The following is a 22,067-nucleotide window of genomic DNA, read 5'->3' as shown; positions in this document are numbered from 1 at the left end:
AAAAAATCCATAAGAAAAACCCATTACTAGTTCTATAATAGATCACATAGTTTAAATTCGAAGTTTAAAAAAATAATCTATTAAATTATAAAACCAACTATTAATTTTTCCCATCATTTGATAAAAAAATAATGGATAGCTATATTTTAATTTTTAAAGTAAAAGTTCAAATGTCTTGTATAATTCTAATATAGAATATTAATAAAATAGAGTCCTATGGACAGAAAAATGTTTACTATATGTTTATAACGAAAAATAAAATAAGAATTATATTAAGCAGGTCTAATTATAAGAGAAACTCTATGGTTGAGCAATCTTAATAAACTGGGTGTTCGTGATCCAAAAAGATGTTCTAGAGACAGTTTCCTGGGTACAATGAGTACCTAATGAACAGTTCAAGCGCAAAGACTTCATGTGTTCACATGAGAGATGAGTTCAGATGAGTTCTTGGGAACCACTTGTAATGAAAAATAGGTCACAAAAGTCGCTATTAATTTCCCAATAATTACATAGAACTCAAATTTCTTAAATAAATTATACCTGTCTTAAAATCTGATCTCACAAATTACCATTTCCAGCTGCCATGTGAAAGTGTTCAGGACTGAAAAGATTAAAATTGCAAATAAAACTTAAAATAATTGACAAGTTTGGTGTAATATACGGTCATCTTTTGGTTTTGTGATACGACTTTTTATCTTCATTTAATGTGCATTCCTGCTAAGGCTTCTGCATTTGTTTGTATTGGCATGCTTTGTAAATAGCTTCCATCAGGGGACGCTGATCGTCTGCAAAAGTCTCCAGTTCTTTTCGATGAATAGCCAATAACTGTACAGAAGAAAAATCTTTTTCCAGCTTTTCCTTTGCAAGCGCATTTGTCATTTTCAGATCTTCATTATAAGCTTGTAGGTGTTCGAGTTGAGCCTTCGTATTTCTGAGGTATTTTACAGTATCTGCTATGTCAACTGGAACATCTTCCATCTCTTCAGTGATTTCTGGATCAATTTGCAATGGTATCCTGCCAAAAAGATCTCCAACCAGAGTTTTCAGGAACTCCAAGGCGTTGGTGACCAGGCCTCCATGCTGCCAAAACAAAATTCTTGGGTTCATTATTATGAAAAATGATTGTGATGCACAGCAAAATCAAAGATACATAAATATTTTATCAGTATTTTAACAAATTAAGGAATTCAGCAACTCAACATAGTCATGTGAATTTGTTTCCCATAATAACTTATCCTACTAATTCATGGAATTTGAACCTCTTAGTGGGGGTCCTTCCTCAAAGAGGAAATTCGTCTAATTTTTCTGTTTGTAATGTTGAAGCAATGTCTCATGAGATTGTTAATACAATCAAATTTAATTGAAAATGGGCAAAGAGATTAACAGTTAACTACTCTAAAGCTAACTGCTACCTTATTTACAATATAAATGTACCAAATCCATGAATTAAACTGCAATACTTAATCATCAGCTCAGTTCAATGTAATGAATCTAAAAATATATTGACGGTATTCAGTACATATCTGACAGATACATCATGAAGAGAGCAGAAACAGATAACTTAGAGGAAAGAGAGCAAGATCGAAAACAAAGAAAAAGCAAACATAATGGAGAGATGATTGTCTTCTTTTCCTTGGAGAATGGTAAAGTTTCGAGCACTGTAGAGAAAAATATGTAGGTTCCTTTTTCTTAGCATTCTTGACTGATGAGGCTTTGTTGCTCCAGAAGCATATATAGTTGTTAAACACGGATAAACAGAGAAGCCTTGAAAGTTTAAAAACGATTAACATCCTATTTTTCTGGGAAAATGTGATACACCTGAAAAAACAGAGGAAAATAGGCAAAACAGAAACAAACAAGAGAAACTGAAAAACAAGTAACTAAAACTTTATAAAGTAAAATCTATGTTATCGCTATGTGAACCTGTAACCATAGATTGAACTACAATTACTTTTCATTTAAGGTCAGGTTCAGTTCATTTTGAGTTCAGAAAGGGATCTGCATATGCATGATAGTTTTGTCCAGGTACGTAAAATGTTAGGTTTTTCCGTGGTAAAGATAGTATCTGCATTTTCATTTCAGGCTGATTTCTTCCATTCATGTATTCCAGATGATAAACATGTCAGCTCTCATAGCACTGATTTCTAGCAATGGGCATTTGGCCCTCCTCTGTGGATTTGTCAGAATTCTTCTTGGTGTTTATTTGATAAGTTAGCCTTGATAACTGGATCTAATAGCAATGGCAGGTATGAAAATAAGGATTTGGTTTCAAATATCATTTATCTCTTTCTGTAAATTAGAATGGACCTTCATTCTTTTCAAATTCCAGAAATCATTGAAGTTCATTACAAGTCCTATACCTAATAAACTAGGAAAATTTCTTCATAATCTGCAATCCTTTTGTCTCTTCATGATAATTATTAGTTCACTATAATACTTCTCAGAACTTTAGTTATAGTTTCCACATAATAATTATTAGTGCATTATAATACTTCTCAGAACTTTATTTTTCATCCAACCCCTGTCAATCTGCTGAAGATTTTCCGTCCTCAGAGATTCAAGTTGATACAAGCACCAGGCAAATTCATTAATTCATAAATTATCTGAACTCATTGAATGCATTTTCAGTCCTCCCTTTCTGAAGAGCCTTCAGATCATTATGCAATAAGCAGGACTTTATCGAAGAGTAAATGAAAGATCCTTTCCAAAAAGTAGATATTTTATGATAAACAAGCCTAGGGCCAGGTGAAGACTAAAAATGCATTAGGATTAAGTTTCACAAGTAGGATGACTATTGGAGGGAAATAGGATTCAAAATGTCAAGAGACAGTAGTGTTGGTGCATTGGTGCAAGGAGTCAACAAGAACAGTTGTCATGCTTTGGTGAAATGACTCGAGAAGAATCAAAAAGGGTAAGTCATGTCTTTTGGTGATGAACATCAAAACAGATGCAAAACATGAATGGAAAAAGCTGAAATATGCATATTTTTTACTGTACATGGTCTAATAATTAAAGTGACAATCAAAGATGCATTGTATCTAAGAGGCATTAACTAAGACTCTAAAAGTGCATTATTTTTCCAAATCATAAATGGCTCTGTATTGATAAAACCAACTTCAAGGAAGTTAAATTGACCTGCCTCTTATCTGATGTAAAAATGAAAACCGCCTCAAAATATCCCCATTACCTTTGCTTGCTTCGTAAGACTTTTAACAGTTTTTTTTGGAGCTTCAATGTGGCCTTCCAGATTTTTGGCTTTCTTTGGGGAAGGCCCAGTATTCTTATCTTCCTCGAGTTTATGCTTTGGATCTAGAAAGCCAGTTTATTGTGATCATTAGTCCTCAGTAAAACATCAACTGATTTTGAAACAGAAAGATCACACCAGAAATTAGGATTGAAGATATCGTCACACCTGATTTTACACATTGAATATATTGTTCCGCCATGCTTTGAACAGCTTGTCTATCCTCCTCACTTAGTTGGTCCCAACCAGACATGTTCTCCATTGGACTGGTCCACCAACCAATCTCCAAAAAACATTTGGCATGACGCCAAACGGCCATTGTCCCATGACACCATGGATTATCTGGGTCTGCTGTGGTTGATATTCGTTCCTGCACCAATGAGATCAAAATATCACATTGCCAAAATATAATGAAGTTACGAAATATCATTCATGCAAACTCATAAGTGCAGACAATTGCAGCATTACATTTCAGCTGATGTCATTTAATACCAAAAAAACTGAAAATTACTAAGCCTAAAATATGCGTAATACTACAGGGAATGAGATCTTTTTGAAGTTTATTTTGCTACACTCCATCTAGCTTCAGTTGTAGTATGCTTGTGCATATAGAGAGAAGATTATATCTAGATAGAAAATAACAAAAGAAAGAAAGGATCAAGATTACAAAGACGCAAGTTTGGAGAAGCTAAAAGAACCTAGATGATTACTTACAAAAAAATAATTAATTTAAAAAAAATAGCAAGGAAACCTTGGAGATAATAAAACAAACATAATTTTCTGCCACATTTCTCTTTTTGACATGCCACTAGGTTTTTTTTCTTTTTTTAATTGACAATGCGAGGTTTGAACTAATGACCTCCCCAAAGGAAGCCATGCCAATTCACCACTGTACTGCGGTTGGCTCTCATGCCACTAGGTTTAGTTGGCACTCAGGTTCAACAAGGAAAATATCTGGAAAAAGTTAGTCGGCTGATCAAATTTGAGGAAAAACTCATGCTTCAAATCATAGTTGGAAAACTACTGGCAACAACTCGCCAAGCTCCCTAAAATTTTATTCGGGAAAGCTCGGCCATTTTTTTTAAAAATTCGGGAACCTAAAAAAACAGCTAAAATTTAATTCAAAATACATTTTTTTTTAAATTTCCATGAGAAGATGCATCTAATGAGTTAATTAAAGAGAACACAAAAGAAAAGAAGAGTTTAGATATATATAAATGCATAGTGAGTACAAAATCACATTCTTAAGAGGAATGCTGATCGCACAATAGAAAACTGGTGTTGATAAAATCAACTTTTTTGGCCTATATTGCTAGCCTGCGCACAGATGAGTTTTCTTTGGGAGTTTTTTGCAAACGATTAATTGGCGATTTGTTGGCTACGCCCAAGTTTTCAAATCTGCAAGTTAATGGCAGAAAAACTAGCCCGGAGGAAAAACTCACCCAATGTTAGAAACTCGCCAACTACGCTTGAAATTATAGAATTAAAAGCTCCAATTTTTTATGATGCAATACCAAAGTACTTATTACATTATTATTTAATAATATAAATTTTTTAAATATTTTATAAACATTAAATATAACATTAATTGAAAATTAAATAGAACTGGATTAAAACTTAAATTAAATTGCAATTTAGTATATGTTTATTACTTTAAAATTATATTGGTATATTTTTAGATTTTAAATTAAAGTTATATTAACTCCTATTACAGTAATGATTTATAAGTAATATACTTTTATCCTATATGTTGAAAAATATAAAAATATATATTAAATAATTTTAAATGAATTATAAAAATATTTAATGGCTAGATATAATTATAGTTTAACTCTTTAGTTTTTACTTTTACAAATTACAAATCTACTCAGGAATTTAATTTAAATAACTGGAATCCCGCAAAAGGGACTGATGCATCAGCTAAATCATCCACCTCAATGGCTGTGTTCAATGGTTCTGGTGTGAAGAAAATGTTTACGTGAGGGAAAACATGTCTTTCATTAACAGGTGGTTGAGGGTCCAAAATGTTGTGCACCAGAATTTATGGATTTCTTTTTTGAATGGCAAATTTTATAAATTTTCATAGTGTTTTTCAAATTAATTTCTATGCCTTTATATGAAGAAATATATAATAGGTGTATTTAAATGAACTTTTGGAAGATTGTAATGATATACGTTTTGCTAGATTTTGAATTTTTGGGTTGACTTGGATGTAAATTATTCAACATGAACTAAAAAAAGCTAAAATATGTGCATGTTTAGACATAAAGGAAGATAAAAAGAAAAGACTTGAAGCATAACACGGAAGCAATGCAAACAAAATTCTAAGCATGAGTTAGAAAAAACCACCAATATAAGTATATATTTACTTTTGCAGCTATCACTAAGGATGCAAAGGTTCACAAACAAAAGGTTTACTATAACAAAAGGTTTTGCATACTTTCACGGCCTTGAATGACTATATACGGAGCAGCATTAGGGAAGATCTAAGGAGGAACTTACACTATATATAGCGTACACAATACATTAGATGTATATTAATGATGCCCACTGTTACCCATGATCTTTGGTCTATTTATTGATGATTTAGAGGACCTTGCTTTTGACATTTTGTGAAGTACGGGCCAGTGCACCCTCAGCCAGATCTAAAGAGGAACTTACACTACATATAGCATACACAATATATTAGATGTAAATTAATGATGCCCACTGTTACCCGTTTTCTTTGGTCTATTTATTGATGATTTAGAGGACCATGCTTTTAACATTTTGTGAGGTATGTGTCAGTGCATGCACCATCAGCCAGATCTACATTGCCATCATCTTAGTGGTCAAAATTGAAATTATCTGGATATCATACTTGAAAATCAAGTCTAGAAAATATACTACTGTGCTTAATTCATTTTGTAATCAGAATGTTCAAGTTCTTGTAAAGAAAAAGACTATGGTACTTATGCACAGAACCATGTATTGTTTAAGTAGCAATCAAAGGGAAATTGACTGGAGGAGGCATCTTCCTATATCTATTTGAGGGTGGTTTGAATATACTGTATATCTAAAATAAAGAAGCCCACTATTACCCATGCTCTTTGATTTACTTACTGATGATTTAGAGAACCCTGACTTAAAAACTTTCAGGAGGTATGAGCCACTGACCTATCATCAGTATGTGAATTGTCATATTAGTGCTTGAAATTGACATTGCTATGTTATCGTGATCAATTACGATTCTCCAGGAACAAGCCAATGTTCTTAATTCATAAGTTCATTTTGTAATTGGCATGATCTTCAAGAAAAAATACTGTATGGATAAAGATTACAACATTTAACAATCCACCATTAATTTGACAATGAAATGCAAACTGGTTAAGATGGTATCTTTTCATACCTACTTGACTAAATGTATATGGCTTGTAATTCAGATCAATACCTATAGTAACAAAAAAAATTGTAAAAGGACAAATAGCATTGGCATCCCTAGATAATGTTGTTAGCTTTAGTTTGAACATATTTAAGTTAAGATCAATTCCTTCTACACATTTGACACCCCCCATGTATATATTTGAGACCGGGTCACAGCTGTACCAAGATAAATTTATAAATTTCATTTCATTAATTATTAAACACATTCCAAAAAGGAAACAGTTCCATGTTCAATTATTTAAGCGTGATATGGAATTTTTCCTCTCCTCATTTTATGGAAGACTCATTAAGACCACAAGAGCTAGATTATTCCTCAAAAGTTAAAACTTCTATGCAACTTTTAAACAAATATTTAAAGCTTGTTATTCTAGAGCATATACTCAAGGAAACAAACAAGATTCTTCCAAACATTTATCCCCTGGAACAGAAAGTATAAGATCAATATATTCCACCCATGATAGGATTCACCCAAGTCCCAAAAGCCCTTGTGGCTATCTTGCTGTAGAAATTGGACAGAAGGATTATTTCATATGCACTAAATTGACAATTCCCCTCCCAACAAAGAAGATTAGCATGTAAGTTGATTCCATTTTTTTAAAGTTGTCAATAAACATTATTACAGAGTTGTTTCCCCTAAAATTTCATGTTCTCCTCCACGACAGCCATATCTAACTTCCAAAGGATGTGACCTTGCCACATAAGATTCCCTCTTCCAAAGTTTGGTTTTTTTTCCCATCAATTGTGAATATTGATGGATCCAAACCTCCTACAAGAGGGACATGCATGTAGGCTATGTCTTTGTGTCCCTGATTCAACAGACCATTTTGTTTCTAGATGCCCTGTGTACTGTGAGATACGTGGGAGATTCCACTGCACATTAACAAAATCTTATGGCTGAGGCATTTGTTCAATATGAAGATCAAGCATTTTAGTTTTTATTGAGTGAGAGGTTCCACTTTAAGAAAAAAACACAATCAAAATCATCCTATTAGCTTCAAACACCTCCAACTTCCAAAGATTATAGGTGGACCAAGCAACAAAAGACTCTACAACCAAATGGCATGAATTAGATCATTCAAACAATATCCAACTTAGTCACCATAAGTGCCTAAACAAATATCAAAATGAACCCCATCACTTAATCCTTGATTTCAAATGTGGCAAGAGGGGATTTTGATAGGGCTTTAGATTGTGAGGTACTGCACCTTTCAATTATGTTTTTGTTTCTTAAATGGAATTTTGGTTTCTTTATATTCTTGTTGTCTACAGATTCTATGTGACTTTATTGGAGACCTACAAGACATTCCCATTATGCACTTTTTGGACTACGTGTTTTTCATCAATACTATTTTGTCATACTTGGCCACTAGCAGATGTTCTCCTTCATGCTTGATGATACAAATGTTCCGCTTCCTCTTCCTGTTTTTCCTTTGATTATTCTTTTATATTTAACAGTTAAATACAGTATATTTCATTTTAAAATTCTCTGAAAGTGTCCAAAGAATAGAACATATACGCACTATGTTTTACATCACTTCAAACTTGTTTCAAAGGAATTCTAACCTTCATCCATATGACATGCTGACTAATGTTTCACTCTCACAAGCCTTGTTACCATTTCCATGTTTTCCTAAGGATTAACTTGATTGATCACATGCTATGATCTATCACCGTTCCAAATAGCCTTGATAAAACCATTCAACTTGACATCTCTATGATTTATTTTCTTGATATTTTAGAAGGATAACTCATTCCAATGGAGCTTGCACAATCACACATAGACATCCTCACCGATGCACCATACCATTCCAAGTAAGGATAGCACTCTGGATGCCGCATTTTGGGGATGGCAGTAACAAAGTTCCATATCTAAGAGAGGCTAGGCCTCAATCGTGTAACTGTTCCTGATCTATCTTTGTGTCTCTGCTATACTCTATGGCATTGTGTCTGAAATACTGCCTTCTACTTATGTGCACTTCTCCCTGCAGGACGGGTTACATCCCCTTCCCACATCAATGTTAAACACCCTCTTGAGCGCTGAATGCAAAAAATCAAATTATAAAGAAATTTCAATGTCCTGCAGGGAACTTGTGATCATCCTTATATATTCTGCAATGAGATTTGATTTGAGAAGTTATGTCCCAAATTTCACAAGCTTTTGCAACCATTGACCAATTCATGCATCTTTCTTATAATTAATTTGTCATTAGTTAATTAATTAATGCAGATCAGAATTATGCTCCTTGGATTATGATAATATAGAGGATAATCTATTGTCTGGGGATAGATCTAGAGTACTATCTTTATCAGTGATTAGAAGGATATTGCTTGTCCACTTGTCTTAGATTGCAGCATTATGCCCAGAAATTAGCTCTGTTTTACTCTATCCTAGGACAGAAGTACTAACTAATTAATCTTTGATGGATTTACTATTCTCTATTGGCAGTGATTTTCTTTGAGTGCAGTGCCCAATGTTTGCTATAACTTGGGCCAGAGCCATTGTTCGTGCTGATGGACTTTATAAATCCAATGGGGACATTACCCTCTCCCTTATTAGAATTTCTTGCCCACAAGCAAACTTCGTTCTTCGTGACAATACCAAGATCCCAATGAAGCCTATTGAATGCTTCAACACATAATTCTCGCTTCATACAAATGCCAATAAACTCATCAGTTTTTTCAGACTCCATTATTCTATGAAGCAATTTATGCAATCTACCTATCATGTAAACTCCTAGGTCCCAAGCTTTGTAATACCATCTATTCGAAACATAATCTTGTGGAGTAAACGTAATCTCTTGAAACCTGCAAAGAGGAAGAACATTCGAATACTGCACAAACTACTTAGGAGATTGCCTTTCGATGGCCTATATCCTTAACTCTATAAGAGCAATTTTAGCACACTGCAAACTGAAATAGATATCATTCATGATAAATGGAAAAAAGAATCTCTGTGTATTCTCTCAAGGTGTCATGAGGAAAGTTGCAAATGCTATATCTTATTGCAATTAAGACTCCTACAGGTTGTTGCAGGAATTTACCAGTGTGAAAATGAGAATCTGAATTGCACTTAGAGAATCCCTCACTATTAGCTGCCTCCCCTCTTTCAATGGTTTAAAATCCACTTGATCATGAACTGATGTCATCACCATGGGTAAACAATGGCAACAATAAAAATGTGGTGTAGAAGGTATGGATATAACAGATGCAATTGACATTTCTTATTTTCACCAAATTTAAACATTCATCATCTGATTGTTGATCAAAAGAAAAGAACTCCTTATTTTGTGGGCAAGTGCACCAACTTTCTGGTCATTAAGTGGACACAAAAAAAAAACCTAAAATTTTGCATAACCTGTGCGAGTTATTTGAATTTCAAAATGTTTTTGCCCTGGCGAAATCGAGCCTCAAACAAAGAAAAAAAAATCTCTTGAAGAATTTTTGAAAACTTTGTTGCTAAATTCCATTTTCTCATTTAACCCGTGCGATTTTTGTAGCACTAAAACTTATGGATTTAGTTCTACATAACCCACATGGGTTATGTAGAAGTAGGAAACAACTAGGAAAGTGGGAGAGAAGACGGAGTGGGAGAGATGAGATAGAGCTCAAGGAGGATAATTAGGGCTCAGAATAGACAGAGATGTTGATAAGTTAAGGAAGATGAGAGAGATAAAACAAGAAGAGCCATGCACATATACAAACATATATATTATATACACATCTATATAAATATATTTATCTAGAACTATAGATATTTATACATACAAACATAGAAACAAATTGTATATGTAAATCTATACATATTCTTAGTGTATGCTGAATTTAGAAGAATGTGTTTTTGTCTCATAACTCATGCAGGTTATGAAGAATTTGGAAATGTATTTTTTTCTTTTCAAAACCCAAGCAAGTTATGGAGAATTTTAAAATGCACTTTTGTTTTGCAAAACCTAACAAGGTTACTTTGCATGTGGCTTGGTAAGAGAGCTGGAAAATGACCCTAAGGCTTGCAAGCCCATTTGCCTCTTTACACTTTTTTATCTTCCAATATGATTTCCCAACTTTGTCATCATTAGGTTTACAAATGATCAAGTGGGCATCTCTAAAATTACCACCATAATCTCACACGTCTTCTCAACCAAAGAATTTTTTCTATTTTTGAACAAGATTAGCATAGTAAACTTTAATTTTCTTAACCAATGTCTTCACAGTCCTCACAGACATATGTCTACCATTTTTTTAATATTTTTTTATATACCCGGCCAAATTCAAAACAAATTACATAATACTGTTCTACACTAGATTATGTATATTTCTAAAAAAATTGCATTTTCGATTATTTTGATGCAAGTTATGCCCAATGCATGCACAAACAAGTACCAGATTTTCAGGATGGGGTCACTTCAAAAATTCATAAAAAAAATACTCAATCAAAAATTATAAAAATAAATTCACTACTTCTAGCTCTCACTCTTGACTATTATCCTATCAAAGGGTTTTACAAAATACAAAATCTAACCATATATTTTGAAGCGCACAAAAGCAACTTATGTTTTTTCCAAAAAAATCACGAAAGAAATTTCGTTCACGAGGTTTGACCCTCTTAATCTTCTCCACTTTTTTTTTTTTTAATTAGTTTAGAAACTCGATTCAAAGTAATACAATTCTTATTCTTTTCATAACTCTTAACTTTGAGTACATGACCCTCAAATATCTCTTTGAAGTTCAGACTTAGTTAATTTTAGAAAAGAAAAAAAAAGTGGCCACTAATACCCCTTTTTTTCACGCCATCTTGGTGCGCACTTACCCCTTGGTGAATTTCAATCTCTTGCAAATTGATGAGAGTGGTTTGTCGTATGACCCTTATCTTTCCTCAATACTTAACTAATAGAAAATGCAACTAGATCCCAACTTTTGACTTCAATATCACCTCCTAATTCTTGTACAACTCCTTTGTCCAACTCAAAAAGTAGATGATCGTGAATTATTTGGCTTCAACCTTAAACTAGGAATTATTCAAAATTTGAATTTTATCCTTAGTTCCAAACTTAGACGTATCTATTTCCAAACTTTCCTTATCTGATTCTTTGGGGCAATGGTCATAGGTTTTACATGCTTGGCTTAGTTTCTTAATTTCTTCAGTTCTTCCTATGCTATTGCTGGAAGTAGGCCAATGTACCTAGTGGGGTTTTCAACATGGTTTAACTGCCTCCTATGGTTCTATAAGACTATTGGTTGTATCAGGAATTAATAGGTCAATCTTTTGGTGCAACAACAACCCTAGCTATTCTAACAAGTGGCTTAGTTGCAGGTTCAAATCCACATTGGCCATGGCGAGTGATGTTGGGAGGGGGATTCTTGGCAGTGGGCCAACATCCCTTACGAGGTTGGTGACAGAACTTAACTGCCTCCTGTGGTTCTATAAGACTATTGGTTGTATCAAGCATTGATAGGTCAATTTTTCGGTGCAATTGACCCTGACCACTATAATAGTTATTTGGGTTTCCTAAAATGCTTGGTGACTATATTCTGATTTTATGCTTCTTGTAATGCTAGATGATCATTTATCAATTTAGTCTTTTCTTGTTCGTATAAATCCAATGTCTCATGACTTTCATCTATCAAACCCCTCACAATCTCCCTTAGGTGAAACAACCTCCATGGTCTTCAATGTCATTTTTTTCTTTTCTTTGTTAGATGTGTGTGTGTGTGCGCGAAACTCTTAATGCAATATTTAGATCACAATACTCAATCTAAAGATTAATCCTCTCCATTCATAACCTTTTACTTATTAGTGGATATTGGTGTACTCCTTAAGTGGTGAAGGAGTATGATCGACACCCTTATCTCTAGGGAGCTTCAAATAATTTGATTTATGATTGCTAGATTCAATTACCCCCATGTCATTCTTAGCACATGATCCTTGAGATAGAGTTGAAGCAATTTCAGGTTCAAAAGGGATTTTATAAGCATTTTTCATTATATGATCGTTTTGTTAATCAAACAAATATCTCCTTTTATCATTGAAATGAAAGAAGTCGTCAATTAAATCAGATGTGAAGTCTTTATTTGTTTTAGCTCATTCCTCATCTATCCACTCCACATTAGTAGTTGTCTCATAACCCTCATGAGTCTATGTACCCAATTCATTTGTGATAGAAGCACATGAAGAATCAACTACTTTAATTTCTCTGTGTCAAAAACTATTTTCTCTCCTTGTATCTAGCTACCACAGTTTTCGGCATGAGCCACTAAGAGAAGATTTTAAGAATTTTCCACCCAGTCATTACCCAACTTGACTCTTTCTTGTTCTTCCTTATTAAGTGAGGTTTTAGGATTTTCTCACATTGTTGATCACCTCGTGGAATAATGTATATATGTACGAATCACAATGAGAGGGTTTATTCTTATTTCCACATGGTCCATAGTATAGATGTGATGGACGTTCAAATTTGAATTTGAGTTCATTGATTATAAAATTCAGGTAAAATTATTCTCAAAAAAATTGACATGAAACTTAAACTTATATAAATTTATTTATTTTTAAATATAAGTAATATATCCACAAAATTATCAAAATAGTTGGACATTGCTAAATAGTTAAACTAAATAACTCATATTATTTTAAATAAAATAATATTATTATAAATAACAATATTATATTAAACATATTAAAATTTGGATGAAGTTCAGAGAGGGTAAAAATTTGCTGAAATTCAAAATTCATGGACGAAATTTAGTGCTTTAGGATAGTGGAATAACATCATTCTCACTGATAGTTAGGATCAGAATATCTTTCATGGCTGCAAAATATCTTTATCATATGTATCTTTGATTGTGTTGAAAAAAAGATGGTAAGTGGTGTGGATCAGGTCTTGCAATCCTAAGTCTACAAGAAGATTATTTGTTCTGATTTTTGCAAATATTTTTAATATAGTCATGCTTCTCAAGTAATGTGTACCATTGACATCATCTAGGTTGTTGAAACTATCTACAATTAGTGTAATACTTCTTCCATTGTGTCATCTTAAGAAGAGGTAACCAACAATTTGACCTCCTCTTCATGATGCCTCAACCATTTGTGTCGTTTCAAGGCACTCACTGTAGGTGTTAAGGATATATCTATATAGCTCATAGGATGTCTCCTCAATTTTTCCTAAGACTCTTCTACCAATTTAAATGTGTTACAGATATCATCCCTTCATTACAATTTCCTAATAATCATGTTGCCTACTTCAATAAGTGATTTTGCCAATAGTTTGATATCTTCTGTTGTCATGATTAATCAATTTTTTTGACATTTTCCCAAAGATTAGCAGGCTCACTAACTCTGATACCACTTGTAATGAAGCCCTTTACAGAGAAACCTAATAATTTGCCTCCAAATTAAGATATCAGCTATAGCTTGAAAACAATACTAGAATGTTATCTTTGATTTTCTTAAGGATATGATTCTATCTCTTTTTTTTATCAGTAATATTTTTCTTTTATCTTGGATCTACAAACCGGGGAGGCCACAAATCTAGGGGACCTCATCCCTGGAATCCAACACTCAAGACCTGCAAGCATAGAAGCCCAACAAGGGACTTTCAGCCTGAGGGCACAACTCCACTTTGGGTCCGGCTGGGTCCGCGAGCACTCCTAGCCCATCGGCAATCTTGAGCGCTGAATATCGTTGTCTCCATCTCTGTCAGCATGAACACCAAACGGCATGAACACTTCCTAGGTGACACCAAACCCTTATACCTCCCTACCACCTTATCTCTCCATACTAGCAACCTCCTTATATCTCCCAGCAGCCACAACGACGAACACCACCATTCAGCAGTCATGCACAGCCAAACCACTGCGATCAGTTCCACCTTAGCATAGGTCTCCAGGAATAGGAAGCCTACCACCTGCCTCAGTCAGAACATCTGCCATAGTCACCATTGTATACATCAAGTCCATGAGATTCAAACCAGTTATGCCCCTATCAACAAAAGATGCAACTAACCGTTGCATTGCGGGCTCATGCCCAAGGCCATAATTCTATCTTAATAATAATTATGATGATCAATTGTGTGTGTATCAAAAGAAACAATGAATTTAATAATGGTGCCACAATCTGATACTGAATTATTGCCATTGAAATCTAAAATAATAAGTGTCCTGAATAAGCAATTGTTTCAGATTAGACTATGTGTTCATGCGATGAGAATAAGAGAGACTTGGCCTTAATAGAGTAATTGCGCCTGACTTATCTGTGTGTATCTGCTATACTCTGAGTTGTGACTGAAATACTGCCTTCTACTTATGTGCACCTCCCCTTGCAGTAGGACAGGTTGGTACACCCTCTCACATGTATGTTAAAGGCACTCTTGAGCACTGACATGAAAACCAAATAATAAAACAACTTCAATTAACTGGAGGGCACTTGTGATCATCCTTATGTATTCTATGATGAGATACAATGCGAGAAGTTATATCCCAACTTCCACAACGTTTTGCAACCATTGATCAATTTTTGCCTCTTCTTTATAATTAATTTCTCATTATTTAATAAACTAATGCATATAGGAATTCTCCTCCATAGACTAATAATATAGAGAATAATATATTGTTTGGGGGTCAACCTGAGTACTCGATTAGAAGGATATTACTTGTCCATGCATCTTGTATTGTATCCTTATGGACAGCAATTGGATCTATTTTACACCTTGCCAGGACAGAAATACCAGAAAATTGATCTTTGATTGACTCACTATTCTCCTGGCAGAAGTGATTTTGTTTGATGTGTATAGTGGCCAACTTTTGCCATACCTTGGCCTGAAGTCACTGTCCGTTGTGATGGGCTTTAGAAAGTTCATTTGATAGGGGGAATATGGAGGAAAGAAGAAAGAAGAGAGTATAGGTATTAAAGAAGGATTAATGGAAGAAGAAAGGAATGGGAAGAAAATAAGGAATGGACTCTTCCAAAGGCAGAAATGATGAAGGGTCATGACTCTTTCAAGGGTTGTAATTATGAAAAGTTGTGACTGCTGCAAACAGAAGACATGATGAAGAGGTGTGATTCTCCCTCACAATGGAAGATAGAAAAGGGATAACCATTTGAGGAAATCCAAAGAAGATTCATTTGGAAATTTATTTATTATTCTCAAAATGCAAGAACAGATGATTGCTCAACTCTTATGAAAGGCGGTGACCCTTTTGGAATGCCAAATCCTATGTGTGGTTCCATTCTTTTCAGTTATTTGAATGTTAACAAGACTTTGTTAGTTGAAATTCTTTCGGTTCTTTGAAAGATATCAGTGTGATCTGTTATAAATGTCAAAATACTGGTCACATTGTAAGACAATGTAAAATGAATTTTAAAGAATAGAAAGGATTGGGGGCAAGTTCTGGAATGGTCCTAAAAGTTTCAAGAAAGCAGAAAATAAGTGTGGAAGAAGGAAAAAGGAAAGTGCATGATTGTCAGACTACTTTGCATGCAAAAAGGCAGAACCTTTGGATAATAGACAGTGGTTTCTCAAAGCACATGACAAGTGATAAAAGTAAGTTAATATATCAACAAAAGCTTAAATCAGATTTGAAAAGAATGAAACCAACATAGTATTCAAAACACATGGAAAACCTCAAATGGGAAAAAACACAGGGAAAAGTGCTTCTAGGGCCTACTGTCCTAATCCAGCCTCACAAAAACATATGTATACAATGCTTTGAAGGCACCAACCCTAAGGAATCACCAAATTATGTGCTTAAAAGAACCAACTCCTACAATCCCAAACAAGTATTCTATTTACTATTGTATTAAACTTACTTTAGATGTGTCCTAAATTGGAGGACCATTTTTATGGGATGTGTAATGTGTCTTATGTTAGAATTTTCAGGAGATTAATGTATGCAATAGTTTGCATTAGACCAAATATTGTATAACCCTAGTAGAAGGCACTGGACTTTCAAAAAGAGGAAATTTAAATGTGCCGAACTTTTGATTATTGTATGTTTGTTTTGTCATATTATTAATTGTGTGGAAAAATCATTGGGCACACAAGAACTTCTTGATAAATATTAGACAAATAACTTGGATTATCAAACATCCATGAGTTGTTTTCTTTTCTTTTCTTGTCAGATGAGTTAAAAAAGGCATCCAATGATGGATTTGTCCACCATCTAAGTAGGTAGTACATATGGCTGCTACACATGCCTGTAAGGAGATAGTATAGTTATAAAAAAATTGTAGAGTACTGGCTTTGATTGTAGCATTGTTAGAATTGGATGGATGGTCAAAGTGCTATTTGTTCAGCTAGGAATCCCATGTACCATGCTCCGACACAGCACATTGTTGCTCAGAATGGTAATGTCTTGCTAGATAAAGATAACACTAGATAATGTTGTAGATTTGCATAGAAAGCTTGTGACAACGAATAAGCTCTCTTGGTGTAAGAAGACCATTAAGTTTGATTCTTGTAATTAATGGTATTTGTATTTCTTTAGTGAAACGTGTGGGCACCCCCTGAACCCTTAAATTTCCAATATCCAGGGACAAGGGATGAGAAGGGGGCATCTCCCCACCACCTCCATTTCACCACCCATTTGCAGCTGAAATGCAGAGATGGGATGACATCCTTGGGATGGTTGGGGGACACTCCAACATCCCTGGGATGGCAAGGGGACACCTAGGCATCCCTCAATCATCCCAAGGACGTCTATGCATCCCTCATTGACAAAAAGATTAAATAGTGATTTCTTTTTTAAAAAATCATGTTCCTAAATTTCAGTTTCGGAGAAAAATGCTTCAAATATGAAGAATATAAAGGCCATGCAGGAGGGAAAATGTGCTTGGCAGAAGGGGCATTGCCCCTAACCCCACCCTGTATAGCCACAAGGAGCACACCTTTGGGCACTATCCTAAAACCCCACAAGGAGCGTGTTGTGAAGTTTTCACACCATCACCCCAAAAAAAATTGAGGACCCCCTTTTTCAGGCAAGCCTTAGCAATTTTCATGGATTTTTGGAATTTTTCGGTTGCCTTAGCAAAATTTGGAGTTGTCAAAGGTTTTTTTGAATTGATAATACACCTTGGACGCCTTTAGGGCATGATTTGACTTGATTTGTTTTCACCCGGTGCAAAACTTGATTTTCCGGAACATGTGATTTTGTCCTTAGGCCAAACAAATTTCAACAACATTTTTCGATGGTTAAAACGATATCTAGCAAGTTAAAATTGCAAATTTTGGACTTTGATGGTTTTTTGAAAATTTGATATAATTGTATAAGCTTGAGCATTTTCAAAATGAATTTGTTAGATTTAGTCATTTTGGAAATCTTGAAATTTTTTGGTGAAAAGAAATGTTGATAGTGAAATTGGATTTAGAGTTTGAATTTCAGTTGCCAAGAAAATGATTTATTTTGTTAAAAAATTGGAAAATATTGCAAAATTGAAACTAAATTAAATTGCAAAATTTCATTAATTTGGTTGAAATTTTACCTAGAAGATTTTTAAAATGTTAGAAGAAATTGGTAATTTAGAATTGAAAATTGATTTTGGCTTGCTAGACTCGATTTTAATGATATTTTAATTACCAATACGTTGTTAAATGAAAATTTTGACATCTCCTAGGCTTACCTTGTTTCTATTTTGCAATTCTGGATCAAACTAGCAATTAAATGGACCAATTTCACCATGGGGCTTAGTTATTTTCATGTTTTATTTAAAACTGGGCCATCTTTGGAGGTCTAACTTAAATTTTGTTTTCTTCTAGGCAAGTTAGCCCACTCTGGAGATCAACTAGAGGATATAAGAAGGGGCTTCCCCCCTCTTATTTCCTTATTCATTCTTTCCACCACCTCTTGCAAGATTGAGCGATTTTCTTCTCAAGGGGCGAATTTCTACCCTAAGGCGATTTTTGGGGTCTGATTTTTCCATTTCTTAGCAGCGATTTCTTCCTTCAAGTTGGGGGATTTCTGCCCTAAGGCGATTTGAAGGAGCAGATCTGATTTTTGCAAGTTGGGCGATTTCTACTCTAAAGCAATTTTGGAAAGGGAAAGCCTGAATTTTGAGAAATTGGCAGCAATCTTGAAGTCTGATTTTTCCTCCTTGGAAGCAATTTCTTCTTCCAGCTATGGCGATTTTATTTGATGAAGAGGCAAAGCGATTTAAGGTCTGATTTTTTGCATTTGAAGGCGAGTTTGGGAAGTCGAAATTCTGATTTAGGGCAGATTTTGCAAACAATTCATTTGCTAGGGCATTAAATTTTGGAGGACTGAAATTTCTAAGATCAGATCTGAATTTGAAGAGGCTCGATTGTTGGAAGACAAATTTAAGGTAAGATTCTTGTTTATCTTTTGGGGTAAAGATTGGTTTTAAAGGCGGATTTTATTCTGTGTTCTTGTTTGGTTCATTTCCCTTTATCTTTTTCTTGCACTTTTCATCCACCACTCCATCATTTCCATTGATAGGCTGAAGTTGGGAAATATAAGTGTAGATTTCATGATAGGACACTTCGAGAGGCAGAAATAAGCTAGACCACCCCAGGATTTGAGTTGGGAGATATAAGTGTAGTCCATATCATTTAGAACGAAGGGGCAAAAATAAGTGTTTAGGATGGTGGATGTAAGTGCAAGCAAGAACCCAAAGGGAACAAATACCGAAAAAGACAAAGAAGACATGATGCCTAAGACCACCTTATTCTTGAAAGTGAGGTGAATAAGTGATACCAATATCGGCACGGTGAACATGGTACAGTTGAAGGATAGAATGAAGGAAGGACAATCCCCCATGGCGAAGAAGATCCACAAGAGCGAAATTGTACACACGGCGGCTTTCCCTCCTACCTTGCCTCATCCGTAATTGGTAATGGAGTGGGCATCTCGGTTTGATATTGTGACCAAGTCCATCATTTTTGATGAAGGGAAGAGAATGTTGGCTAACATCAGCGGACAAGTGGTCGAAGAAGTATTCAATATTCCCTAGCATAAAGGCATGACAGTGGTAATGATGGATCAAACAACCAAGTTCTATCAGGATAATCAAGAGGCCTACTTCATTCATCTAAAGCAAAATTGGTTACATGAAGGCAAGAAGGGAGTTACCAAGTCGTCAAAGCTCACCAAGTCAGATTTCAAATCAGAGTATGGCAACCTTATTGTGCTTCTCAACTGAATCATGGGCATGGCTCAAGGTATGCAATTCGAGAACTGGATGTGTTACTTTATTGATGATATTGAAAATGGAAAGAGAGTTTGATTGGGCTAAAATTATAAGTGAAAATTTAGAGTTGCAACTAAGGACGATACAAATTCAAAAACAATTCTACATGGGATCCTAGCTTTTCTATCTAATTGCGAGACTATATCAAAATCCTGGACTTAAGGCCTTAGGAGTGATTAGCAATGGGTTAGGGCAATGTTTGGTGCATGAGTGCTATCCACAGCTTCATTTGCACAACACCAAAGATTATAAAATGTTTTTTGATGCCTTTGCTATGAAGACGGTAAGGATACTACAAGGGACACCTACTAGAAGGCTCTCAACGGAAGCGGAAGCAAAAGTTAAGGAGTATGGGAGTTGCTTCATCCAATTTTTGCAATTCACATATATTAGATACAGGGTGTCCCAAGAGACTTCCAAGGTACCTGATGGAACCTAAATTCAAGTCTCCATTTTTCAAGAGTGAATGAACATAGTAAGTTGGTGCTTTTGATGCCTCTAGAGAGTGAACATGTTCAATATACAGAATTTCAAGCACAATGTGTTTCTTTTACCTGGTGATCTTTTATATGTAGATTATAAACAAAACCTATGAGAATCATTTGATCATTTGGTGGACCCTTTTGTTAAGCAAAAGGCCTTGGGTGGTTACAGAAGGAGTACGCAATATAAATATCCTTGCAGATACAATATATGTATATGTATTTATTTGTAGGTTTGCAGAATAAAGATATCAGCAGGGACAATATTCACATTTCTAAGTGTGCCAAGCTCAAATCTACACATTCAATAATAAGAAACTTGCTACCAACAGATATACTTAACATCAAACTATCCATTATGTCATTTACTTTTTAAAACAAGTCTCACATGTGGCATTTCACTCCCAGCCAAATTTCTGAAAAACACAATCAGAAAGATAAACAAATAATCCACAGAAGTGTCAATGAATAGCTTGTTCCTGGGTAGCCCACTGGTCTAAACAATAAAATAGTAAAATAGTGTGGGGAAATGCCACAAAATATCATTAGGCGGAGAAGGATAAACCCACGCATTCACTCGATTTGATGATTCAGTCACAAACCTTGAATGGTGGAGTACACATGGAACCCGACAGCAAAAATTCTAAGTTCAAAACAGGCTCGTAAATTTGAGGAATTTTTTGATAAATCATTTATAGAATTAATAATGATTTGAATCTTGCGGAAAAAGAATGAAACAAAGATGCCGAAGGAAATATGACACGTGACAGAATAGGCTCCATTCACCACATTGCCAATTAATGGAAGAAGACAACTTTAAATACACTACAGATGGGTAAAAGGATGTTCAAATAAAGACTCATGGCAGGTGTCGAGGGCCAAGACTTTCATATTAATCATTGCGTATCTCCACTAATTTGGTTAATCATAAGTTTAAGAAAATTACTTAAGATTGAAAGGGCGTGATTTATTTTTGTAGGGAAATGACTGAATTTGAAAAGTCACATTTCATTAAATATCAAGATATAAATGGGGATGTATTCATTGGAAAAAGAAAAAAAAAATATCCGAACATTCATATTCTCAAGGAGGATTATCTTATATCTAATTGTATGGAGGAATAAGGGCTATAATATGACTTCGTAATATAAATTCAATTAGTTTATTTTTATAATAAACTAAAATCTCTTTTGTTTATTTTTTAAATGGCATGGAGATTTAAACTGCATATGAATCATCCTTTGTAATTATTTTTTGGAAATCTATATACGATTTAAATATCGGATAAGTGGACATGGTCATTTAGCATTTTAAATTCGATCATCACAGATATTGTGAAATATTAAATTGTTTCCGTATATGTGTCAAGTTTTCTCAAGGAGAATTATTTTATATCTAATTGTATGGAAGAATAAGGGGTATAATATGACTTCGTAATATAAATTCAATTAGTTTATTTTTATAATAGACTAAAATCTTTTTTGTTTATTTTTTAAATGGCATGGAGATTTAAACTGCAGACGAATCGTCCTTTGTAATTATTTATTGAAAATCTGTATACGATTTAAATATCGGATAAGTGGACATGGTCATTTAGCATTTTAAATTTGATCATCACAGATATTGTGAAATATTACATTGTTTCCATATCTGTGTCCAATTTGTCTCTCTACCAAAAGAGTTAAAGTTCAATCTGGACTAATTTAAGATTGCATATATATTTGATCTG

At 34.3% G+C, this 22,067-nt stretch overlaps 1 protein-coding gene across 3 annotated transcripts in view; it reads right to left on the bottom strand.

Annotated features, from left to right (window-relative positions):
- Positions 1 to 286: 286 nt before the first annotated feature.
- LOC149544060 (poly [ADP-ribose] polymerase 1-like) overlaps positions 287 to 22,067 on the bottom strand; it is a 56,235-nt gene continuing 34,454 nt past the window's right edge. For all 3 annotated transcript variants that reach the window (XM_089798663.1, XM_089798662.1, XM_089798661.1), the window contains exons 5-7: positions 3,413 to 3,614; positions 3,188 to 3,309; positions 287 to 1,080 (exon numbers count right to left, since the gene is read on the bottom strand). In XM_089798663.1, the coding sequence (XP_089654789.1) occupies positions 718 to 1,080; positions 3,188 to 3,309; positions 3,413 to 3,614 (687 nt within the window). In that variant the 3' untranslated portion in view covers positions 287 to 717. The remainder of the gene's footprint in view (positions 1,081 to 3,187; positions 3,310 to 3,412; positions 3,615 to 22,067) is intronic.

Source organism: Cupressus sempervirens, chromosome 8 (genome assembly GCF_028749045.1).
Source record: "Cupressus sempervirens isolate cs-2001-9-10 chromosome 8, ASM2874904v1, whole genome shotgun sequence".
In the NCBI taxonomy this organism is placed as follows: domain Eukaryota; kingdom Viridiplantae; phylum Streptophyta; class Pinopsida; order Cupressales; family Cupressaceae; genus Cupressus; species Cupressus sempervirens.
Note: the sequence above shows the minus strand (reverse complement) of the source record. Positions and strands in the feature narration are given on the sequence as shown.